The sequence below is a fragment of the Rhinolophus ferrumequinum genome, chromosome 6 (assembly GCF_004115265.2).
Source record: "Rhinolophus ferrumequinum isolate MPI-CBG mRhiFer1 chromosome 6, mRhiFer1_v1.p, whole genome shotgun sequence".
In the NCBI taxonomy this organism is placed as follows: domain Eukaryota; kingdom Metazoa; phylum Chordata; class Mammalia; order Chiroptera; family Rhinolophidae; genus Rhinolophus; species Rhinolophus ferrumequinum.
Genome location: NC_046289.1, coordinates 3,076,646 through 3,086,993, shown reverse-complemented (window position 1 = coordinate 3,086,993; position 10,348 = coordinate 3,076,646). Strand labels below are relative to the sequence as shown.

The following is a 10,348-nucleotide window of genomic DNA, read 5'->3' as shown; positions in this document are numbered from 1 at the left end:
GTACGTGTAACTGCCCGGGAAGGGCAGCTGTTACTGTCATCATGAATTTTGCAGTCAATGTGGTAGACATGTATGTGTCCACTAGCACCTCTCCCTCCCCTCCCCTATCTAGAAGGATCCACACAGTTCACTTGAGTTGGGAACTCTCTCTGACAGAGATGGGCACAGGACCCAGGTCTGACCAAAGGAGCTAACCCCTGGGTCCCCACTAGATTTCTGCCATGAGTAAATTGTGCTCTCTTCTCCGGGAGGCTAGGACACATGTTGCATTGACCTCCTGGGGCCATGTTGCCCACGTGTGGACAGAGCCACCTGAGAAGCAAGTGGGTGCAGCAGAGATGGAGCTGAGAGCCCAAGAGGCAAGGCGTTGGCAGCATCCTGAACACCTGGATACACCTGTGCCTGAAGGTGTGGTTTCTCCTGGACTTTCCACTAACTGCAGCCAGTCAGTTTCTTCTTAGCTGCAGTTAGTTTGGACTGAGTGTCTACCATGTATAAACCTAAAGAGTCCTAACAAAACATAATTATTGGGGTCGGGGAGGTGCCTGAGGACCAATGGGCTGCACAGAGATGGTCTTCCATAACGGGGACGGCCCCAACTTAATGACCTGGCAGTGCCCTGGCAGGGCCCCAGCAGGACCTTTTGTGAGAAAGGAATGGACCAAGCTGGTGTGCCCCTGAAGTGCCCAAGAGCAGGAGCTCCCGGAGAGCAGGGTTATGACACTTGTCGTGGTGCCTGGCATTTGGTGGGGCTTGTGCCAGCTGTCACTATTATTTACACAGCACTTCCACGCACTAGACTATTCCAGGGGCTGTGCGTGAACGACCAAACTTTTTTTCACAATAACCTTGCTGAGAGGTGGGGTTGAATATGCTGCCCATTTCACAGATGACGAGATGGAGGCACAGAGAGTTCAGGTAACGTGCCCGAGGTCACAGAGCTTGGCCATGATGACAGAGCCTCACAGACCCAGCCTTCCCAGGCTTTTGTGTCCCCCACCTGCTCTAGGAGGTCCTATGGGAGACTAGGAACCCTAGTACAGGAGTGAGGAGGGAGGCCCAGAGCGCTCCCTCTGTCAGCACGCCTACCCCCTCCCAGGACCTGGTCAGACCGGGCACTCCTCCAGGGCAGACAATGTGCCTGACTCTCTCTGTGTGCCCAGGACCCCTATGGGAGGGGGACAGGGGTGTACAAAAGGACAGCTGGTTCAGGAGGACACTCCCACCGCAGACTAGCCAGGGGCTGTGGTGAGGTCTCATCAGTGAGCACATCCTGTCACCTCTTTACTGGTCTGAGCCGTGGGCAGTGCCACACGAGGGTCCCTCTGCTGTCTGAGCTCTCTCCTGTCAGCGAGCCACACTCCTCGTCGCCTTTCATTCGCACTGATGAGCCGAGACTCAGATGGAGACTGAGTCAAGCACAGCCACACACACAGCCGTGTGTGAGGCGCAGCTGGACGGTCATTTTTTATCGTTTGGACCCTGGGGACCATAACCAGCCAAATTTTACTACTGGGTCTTTCCTCTTGTTTTCACTTTTCCTTGTCACTGTGGTACCTCCTGGTGGTCCATGGCTTTCTACAAGGGACCTGAAGTGCACTTTGGAACAAAGCTGGGAATAAACAAACAGACACAGACACACACACACACACACACACACACACACACACACGTGTACACCTGGCATTGCCTTGCATGACACAGTGAACACGACGTCAGGTTCATCTCTTAGTTGAGAAATCTGAGGCTCGGAGAAGCACAGGAACTTGGGATGCCTTCTTCTGGCTGGTTGTACCCTGCCTTTTCCCAGAGAGGGTAGGAGATGGACAGGACGGATTGACCCAAAGGTAGCCCTCCAGCCAGTCTCGGGGTTCAGAGCAGGATCTGCCCTTTACACATATGGCTCAGCATCCCAACACCCCACCAGTCCCAGGTAGTCCCCAGGCAGCCCCAGGGAGTCTCCCACCTCCAGAGGGGCCTGCCTGAGCCCCGGGGAGCACTGGTGGGGACTTCACTGTGTCTGCATTCGGGGCTGGAGCAAGTCAGAGCCCACGCTGGGTCTGAGGATTAGGATCAGGCCTCAGAGCTGTGGCAGAAACAGGGAGGGGAAAGATGGTACTGGGAGCAAGAAATGAGGACAGGAGGTCAGAGGGGGTCTCAGGTGAGGGTCTCACCAGCCCCACAACAGCACACAGGAGCACGGCAGGGCCTGCAGGACTTCCTAGAACCCTCTGGAGTGTGGAGAGGCAGCATGGGAAAAGCACTGGAAAGTGCCATCAAAGGAGGCCCAAGGGAGGGACAGGATGTGCCCAGGTCACAGAGCAGGTTACCTGGCATCACCTCCAGGCTTGCTCCTCTCCTCGACCAGGAGCCCCAGGCCTCCTCCACCCCCAGACAGCTGCTCCATCCAGGCCCTGGAGCCCCAACAAGCTCTCCTGGCGTGGTTCCCAGGCTGCCCAACCATCCCAGGGCCCCACCATCTGCCCCTTTCTGGGCTCACACTACTGGGAGGGCCTCTGGCTGGGGCCTGACGAGGGACGGAGACCTGCTGTCTTGAGGACACCTCACAGACCACACCCCAGAGCCCACAGCCACTGCCCCCTACAGGGTGTCCACCTGTTCAGTCTAGCCAAGCTGGAGTCAGGAGAGGTGGACAGAAATTTGGAAAGAAGAACTCATTCTTAAAGTAACTGAGAAGTGTGAGCACATCTGTGGGAGGGCCCAGCACTCCTGGGAGGGCCTGCTTAGCCCAGCGGCCAGGGGACGGGTGGACCCATCAGACGCCACACCCACGGGGGATTGCCCAAGGACTGCTCCCGGCTGCGGGTCCTGTAAGACCTCACTCAGCCCCAGCTGCCAACAGGTCCTACCTTACGCACTGCTGCTGGTGTGCAAATGGGCAGAATGAAACATCTTGAAATTCTCCTGAAATAAGTTTTCAGTAAGTCCACACTGCATTCATTTACTCATTTCACAGAGGTTTATTGGTCCTCTCCCAGGTGCCGGGCAGGTTCAGAGTAGTCACCATAAAGGATCCAGCTGGGCCAGCCTGGGGGAAACTGGGCCAGGGCAGCAGCAGACACAGAAACGGTTGCTGAAAGCCACCCCTGCTGAGGCTGCAGGTGGGAGGGGAGAGCACAGGAGGGAATGGAGGAAGGGCTCGGCTCCCTGGGGGGTGGGGAGGAGCTGGGCAGGTTGGGCCCAGGTGGAGGTAAAGGTGGGAGAAGAGGAATGAGAGTCGCCAGGGGACGCAGAAGGGCTGAGGGAACAGCATGAGTGCGGGCTCAGAGGCAGATCAGTGTCTGGGAAGTCCCAGAGCATCAAGAGGCCAATGGAGGGGAGAGCCAGACAGGGTCAGTGGCCAAGGAGGGCTCACGCCCAGGCAGCCAGGTCACGATGAGGCGGAGCAAGGGCACAGCCCGCACATGGCTGTGGCTCTGTGGCTCTTCACCAGGTATGCGGCTGGCCCATTTCCTCCCAGAGGCCTCAGGAGGCCCTCCTTGCCCATGGCAATCTCAGCACCAACCTCCCAGGGTACTCTCAGGCCCACCCCATGCCCACTCACCAAGCCCCACACACGACAGTGGGAGGGGTCGGGGTCTGGCACACCTCTAAGCCCTCCCTTCCACAGAGAGACAGCCCCAGTGAGGACGGTCCGGAAGCAGGGAGGCCGCCCGAAGCCCAGCCCTCCTCTGGCCCAGGGCCCTTGCCAAGTTGCTCCTGGATACCAAACGGGTCCAGTTCAACTTGTCCCTCCTTTTCTTTCCCCTGCCCGCCCCCTGCTGGAGCTGTGAGAGGGCAGGAAGGAAGGGGGGCAGGCCTAACCAGGCCGAGTGGCATGGGGAACAGCCCTAGCTCCAACAGCGTCCCCCACCCCACCGGGCAGAGCCTGCCAAGTCCACGGGGGCCAGGCCTCCGGTGAGGCCTGGAGCTCCCCCATGTCCCATTGGATCTTGGCCTTGGGCCAAGACTCTCACCGCTGACCCCTGGGACAAGTGAGGACAGGATGGAAAGCTGGTAGGAAGGACCAGGTCTAAGGTGAGATGGGGTGCTGCCCTGGGCTGGAGGGAAGGGTGGGGTAAGGGGTTGCTTGGGGAGGAGAGAGGGTTTGGGAGAGAAAAAGGAGAAGAAGGGAGGAGCGGTTGGGGGATAGAGCACTGAAGTAAGAGTCACTAAACCAGGATCTGTGTCCCAAAGGCCAGTACCCCCCAACCTTGGGTTGCCCTTACCTGCACAAGGGGCTGTGGGAGCCAGATGGGCCTGAGCGCCTTGTCCAGTGTTCGGGAATCCTGAGGTGTGGAGTGTAACCTGTCAGCACAAGAGACAGAGCAGATCCCCACAGCACCTGACAGCACTGACAGTGCTCCTGCTCCCAGCCTCCCTGGGGCTGGAGGGTGTGTGTCCAGGCTGTGGGCTGGGCTGGGCTGGGCTGGCCCGAAAAGGGGACCAGAGGAGCCAGTCTGACATTTGCCCCGGACCACTCCCACACACCCCCACCACCACCAGATCACAGACAGCAGAAAAGGCTCTCCCAGCCCAAGGTGGCTTTTCATTTTCTGAGACGAAGCGTGGAAGGGGGTGGGGGGGTGAGAGGTGGGGGGGACTGTCCCAGCTCCTGTGGGGGGGGCAGGACAGATCCCTGACTGGCACTCCCCAAAAATCAAGGAATCAGGGCTTAAGAGTTTGTCCAACAAAAGCTGGACTCCGCTTACCCCTCCCTGCCCAGGAGTGGGCACCCCCAAGCCCCCAAACCTCTCAAGAGACCTGCCAAGTAGGAGTCTTCTCTCCCAATACCTACCCCCAAAACAGAAAGGCAAGGAAAGGAAACAATATTCTAATGCAAAGGTGCCCTGTGGAAGGGCAGCAGACAAGTGGCCCACCACCCCCCGCGGCTGCCCCAGCCAGGTCTGGCTCGCAGAATTCCCAGCCCACCTGAAAGGCCCCTACCCAGGGTGGTGAGGGCCCAGTGCAGGTGCTAGGGAGTCGGGGGATGAAGCTGGCTTCCCTCTGGGTGGGCAGTTCCTGGGCTGTGCAGCCCCCAACACCCCTGCCCCAGGCGGCAGAGAAATCACCAGGTTGGGAGAAAGAGAATAGGGGCTACATTCTCGAGCCCCCCCCCTTCTTCCACTCGGGGTCTTGATCTACTGGAGCCACAGGGGCAGCGGGAAGCTCAGGGGGCAGAGGGTCCCGCCAAGGCCATGAAAACCGGAGGGGAGGACCCAAGTCGGCTACTCCTGCGCCCGCTGGGTCCCTCTGGGTCCTGGGTGGGAGCTCCTTGCCCTGTGGTTCACGTCTCGGAGCTTGTTCCCTCGCCACCATCGCCGCTGCGGCTGGCGATTTGCCCTCTCCTTCTCCGGCCCAGTGAGCTCCCACCTCCGCCCGGGCGCGAGCGCGGTCTGCGTCCCGGGAAGAAGTTAGGCGGCTGGTCCCAGGGCAGGCGGCACACGGGACGCAGGCGGCGGTGGCGCCAGACTCGGGCTCTGCTACCGCCGCCCTAGAAAGTCCCCGCGACTGCGAAGGCATCCCGTGGGGGCTCGACTCCCCAGACGGGTACAAATCGCTCGCGACTGAGCGCAGGCCGCGCCCCCGAAGGACAAGGCGGGCCGAGGAGAAGCGGGACTTGCTCCCGGCTTCGGGTACCCCAGGTCAAGGCACTTCCCCGCCCCGCCGCCCCTGGGATCAAGTTGGCTGCCCCGCGCTGCGCGCAGCGAGCAATCAGAAGGACGCGGCAGCAGAGCGGGCCAGGGCCCCACGGAGTTGGGGAGTTGCCCCGCACCCCTAAAAGCTTCAACACACATTCCCGATTGAGAGTACGCACTTTCTGCGTCCTGGCGCCTCCGCGGTGAGTCGAGCAGCTGCACTCGCGGTCGACGAGGGTGGCTCAGCTCGGGCGCTCCAGTCTCGACGTTCCCGGGGCAGAGAGCAACGTCCGGGGACGCACGGGACGGGTGCGCCCGGCGGCCAGGGCTGCGCCCAGCGAGGCAAGCCGCGAGAGGGGAGCGCTCCGCCGTTCAGGCAACAGCTACCCCTAGTGGGAGAGCCGCCGGGGCCGCCACTGCCCCGCGCGGATGCCCCGCGCCCCGCGCCCCGTGCCCCCGGGTCTGCTGGGCGCAGGGACCGCGCTGCTTTCCCCAACCCACCCCGTCTCCAGCGCCCGACGCTCTCCCGCCCGCCGGCCCTGCCCTCCGCACCTCCCCGCTGGGCCCCAGGCCGCTGACCCGAGAACAGCGGCGCAGGGCAGGGACGCGATGGGACGGGGCGGCCGCGGCCCGGGCGGCGCGCGGCAGCCGCGGGCAGCGGCGGGGGACGCCGAGCGCCGTGTGCGTGGCGGTGCGGTGCGGGGGGCGGCCGTGTGCGAGGCGCGAGTGTGAGCGCGCGCGGGAGACGAGCGGGCGGGCGGGCGGGCTCCGGGAGGCGAGCGGCGCCCGCGGGCGAACGAGGAAGGCGGCGGAGACCCAAAGTTGCCTCCTCGCGAGCCCGCGTCCCCCGCGGGCGGGAGCCGGGGCCAGCGAAGCCGCGGCAGCGGACCCGGGCTCCCGCGGCACCTGGGCAGCGGCCCCTCACGAGCAGCAGCGGCGGGGGCGGCGTTGGCGGCGGCGGCGCGCGGGAAGCGAACCCGAGCTGCGGCGAGGTTCGGCAGCCGCGGAGGAGCTCCGCTCAGGTGAGCGGCGAGAGGGGTGCGGGCCGGGGCCAGGCTGCCAGGACCAGGGCCGCGCCAGCGCTCGCACTAGCTGGAGGACCTCCACGGCGGACGCCTGGGTCCCTGGTCCAGCTCGCCGTCCCGGGCGGCATCCCCAGCCGGGGTCCACCGCCCCGGAGAGCTGGCTTCGCGTTCCGGCCCCTGGCCCGGCCGCCCCGCCCTCCGGCCGCGGGCGCCCGCCCCCGGCCCATGATTTCTAAGGCATTGGTCGCGCGGCTGGGGGATCCCTCCGGGCTCAAGTTGCAAGGGGGCGGGCCCTGGCCGGAGGTGGAGTCTCCCGCCAATTGAAGCCTCCGCTATAAATCGAGCTTCCCGCACAGCCGAAGCCCAGATGCCTCGCCAGGCCGCCCCGCGGTTGGTGGTTGGAGACGGCGACGGGTCCCAGGGGGCTTCGGGGGCTGCAGCCAGCATGCTCCGCTCCCTGCTGCTTCACTCCCTGAGGCTCTGCGCCCAGACAGCCTCGTGCCTCGTGCTCTTCCCGCGCTTCCTCGGCACGGCCTTCATGCTCTGGCTCCTCGACTTCCTGTGCATCCGCAAGCATTTCCTGGGCCGCCGCCGCCGGGGTCAGCCCGAACCTGAAGTGGAGCTCAACAGTGACGGCGAGGAGGTGCCCCCTGACGACCCGCCTATCTGCGTGTCCGACGACAACCGCCTGTGCACCCTAGCGTCGCTGAAGGCGGTGTGGCACGGCCAGAAATTGGATTTCTTCAAGCAGGCTCACGAGGGCGGGCCAGCGCCCAACTCCGAGGTGGTCCTGCCGGACGGCTTTCAGAGCCAACACATCCTCGATTACGCGCGAGGAAACCGCCCACTGGTGCTCAATTTCGGCAGCTGCACCTGACCACCATTCATGGCGCGCATGAGCGCCTTCCAGCGCCTGGTCACCAAGTACCAGCGCGACGTGGACTTTCTCATCATCTACATCGAGGAGGCGCACCCCTCCGACGGCTGGGTCACCACGGATTCCCCCTATAGCATCCCGCAGCACCAGAGCCTGGAAGACCGGGTCAGTGCGGCGCGGGTGCTGCAGCAAGGTGCGCCCAGCTGCGCTCTCGTCCTGGACACCATGGCCAACTCCAGCAGCTCGGCCTATGGCGCCTACTTCGAGCGCCTTTATGTCATCCAAAGTGGCATCATTATGTACCAGGGTGGCCGTGGCCCGGACGGGTACCAGGTCTCCGAGCTGCGCACCTGGTTGGAGCGCTACGACGAACAGCTGCACAGCACTCAGCCTCGTCGAGTGTAGACAACCAACGGACAATTGACTGAACTTGGCAGGCCCTGCCTTCGAGCCTTCTAAGCCCACGTGCAAACGCCCCAAACGAAGTCAGATTTGGCAAGGACCCAGTGACACAGCTGTGCTGAGCCACAGATCGCAGGCTGGGTCTGCCGCCCTCAGCCAAACCACCTGAAGACTTTCCCCCACCCCCACTCTGCTTCTGTGACTGTACTTCGCCTATACCTGCCTGGCTGCCTCTAAATCCCCTTAGGAGTGCGGGTGCGGCGCCACCCTTTCCCTGTGTGCCCCTGTTCTTGTCCTGCAGAGGTCCCTGCTGTGCTCTCTCGCATCTCCTCCCCAGATAAAAGCCAGCGTGCCTTTTGGCAGGCTCAGCGACCCCCACGCAAACACTCTGGCTGCACTCTCGCGCCCTGATTGCAGCTGGGTTCCAGCAGCCATGCAGCTGGTGCAGCTCGCCCTAGTTGCATTGCACCCACACCTGTCGCGCGGGGAGGGGATGCCCTGTTGCTTTTGTGTCTATGTCTTATCTCTAAGTTTGGGGAGGGGGGTGGGATGGGGAAAGGTGGGCAGCGTATTTTCCCCCCTTATTTTGGGTGCTCATGAGCTCCTGCTGATGACGAACTGTCTCTAACTGGTCTCGACCACGAGCTGCTTCTGAAATGCAGGGGGTCGCAGCAGCGCCTAAACCCAGTGTGGGGGGGAAAGTGCTCTGGATTTCCATGAGGAAACCACCATAAACAGGGTGGGAGAGGGAGATTGGGAACTGCTTCAGGACCAGAGAAGGACGGCTAGAGAGCCATTGGCGAGGTTCGCAGCGCCCCAGGAACAAGGAAGAGGCTGAGCCTCTGGTAAACGGGGTTTGGATGGCAGAGTCCACAGGGACGGGAATGGCGGGAGAGCCTGGGGACCCCGAGTGAGGGGCCTCCTAGGCAGAGCTGCTGATTGTTGGGCCGAGAGGTGGGGGCCTCTGACTTGAAGGCCATTTGGTGAGTGTTTTGCTGGAAATAGTCCCTGTATATAAACTTCTTTTACAATAATAAAGGCCTGAAGTAAACTGCTTTCGGGTTGCCTTTGGTCCCTTTATTTTTCCTTCCCCCTGAATAGCCGCGAGAATTAAACACAAATCTCTCCCTCTTGTCCCCATAGTGACCCTGGGGGGAAGGGTGGCTGGAAGGAACCGAAGCAGGCTGGGGCGCGGAGGGGGACGAAGAGGGAAAGGGCCTGTGGTGGTGCTGGGGGCGCACACACGCGCATGCACACACTAGTAGTGGAGAATTGGGGGTCGGGAGAAGAGCGATGAAGCCGAGTCTGGTGGGGTCCTGGAGGGAGGCGGGAGAAACATGGGGGTCCTTACTTGGCGCGCGCGCGCACGCACGCACGCACATACACGCGCGCACACACACACACACGTTACAGCTGCCCCTGCAGCCGCGCGTCTAACTTCTCCGAATGTCCGAGCGTGTGGGGAGGGGAGCGGTGTGGGGGGCCACGGGGGCTTTGGACTAGGTAGTGCTGAGCTCCCTGACGCCGCGGGCGCCTCTGCACACCTGGCTCCTCCCTAGCTCCCTTCCAGCACCTGGCTTCTCCCTCGCCCCCTTTCCACACCTGCAAAATCGTCTCCCCACCCCCATCTCCCAATCCCTTGCCGCCGCTGGGGTCTGCAGGAGGCCCTACTGCAAAGCGCACAGTGGCGGAGGGAGGTGTGGTGGAGAGGGAGGGCGGCCGTGCAGCGCCATCACTCTAGCAGCAGCACCTACTGCGGGGCGGGGGTGGCGCGGAGTGCGCCCCCCTCCGATGGATCCCCCTCCTCCTGCGCCTCCTTAGCTTCCCCAAGTTCCAGCCAAACCTCCACCATCCTCAAAGTGCTCGGGGCTGGGAAGCGAAGGAAAACCGGGAGGACAAACGGAGAAAGAGGGGCGTGGCCGTTGCCGGGACTGGAGCTGGGGGAGGCGGGGGTCGCGGCGTTTAGCAGAGATCCCCGCCCGCAGTCCAGACTGGGTGCCCCAAGCAATTCCAGTCCCACTCTCTCCCCTGCTGCTCCCTGGGTGGGGGCTAGTGACACCTGGAGCAGAAGAAGAGTGGGTGGGGGGAGACAGAGGAAAAGAGCGCTGAGGCTGGAGTCCCTGGACCCGGAGTTCGGGGAGCTGGGCAGCCAAACAGCCGGAGCCCCGGAACCCAGGACCGTGCGGGTGGTGGGGGGGAAGACGGGGGAGTGTCGGTGAGCGTCTGGGTGTGAGCGCGCGTGCACTTAGGAGGTGTCTGAGCGAGAGAGTGGGGTCACAGCAGGCGGGAGGGAAGAGAGGCCCTTTCCACCTACGTCGCTTCCAATTCCACGCCCAGCCCCCACGCTGCTCCTCGGTGAAAACTTTTTGAGATGGACACCTTGAACTGGGGGGAAAAATATTTTT

At 62.8% G+C, this 10,348-nt stretch overlaps 2 protein-coding genes across 2 annotated transcripts; one reads left to right on the top strand and one right to left on the bottom strand.

Moving 5' to 3' along the window:
* Positions 1-2,971: 2,971 nt before the first annotated feature.
* On the bottom strand, positions 2,972-6,891 carry LOC117022748 (basic proline-rich protein-like). The gene is made up of 4 exons (XM_033106851.1): positions 6,729-6,891; positions 5,819-6,656; positions 4,230-4,308; positions 2,972-3,720 (listed from the first exon to the last, which is right to left on the bottom strand). The coding sequence occupies exons 1-4, from the start codon at positions 6,889-6,891 to the stop codon at positions 3,562-3,564; spliced, it is 1,239 nt and encodes a 412-aa protein (XP_032962742.1). The 3' UTR covers positions 2,972-3,561.
* DIO3 (iodothyronine deiodinase 3) lies at positions 6,880-8,992 on the top strand. Its single transcript, XM_033107043.1, has one exon. The coding sequence runs from the start codon at positions 7,032-7,034 to the stop codon at positions 7,944-7,946; it is 915 nt and encodes a 304-aa protein (XP_032962934.1). The 5' UTR covers positions 6,880-7,031; the 3' UTR covers positions 7,947-8,992.
* The last annotated feature ends 1,356 nt before the right edge of the window (positions 8,993-10,348 follow it).

Bases quoted from the DNA above. Each gene is read 5' to 3' on its own strand.
- LOC117022748 (XM_033106851.1), bottom strand. From the start codon at position 6,891: ATGGGCCGGGGGCGGGCGCCCGCGGCCGGAGGGCGGGGCGGCCGGGCC. The intron at 4,309-5,818 runs GTGCGTACTCTC...TTGTGCTGACAG, and splicing joins GAGGCGCCAGGACGCAGAAA to GTTACACTCCACACCTCAGG. The intron at 3,721-4,229 runs GTAAGGGCAACC...TTTGGTATCCAG, and splicing joins TCCCACAGCCCCTTGTGCAG to GAGCAACTTGGCAAGGGCCC.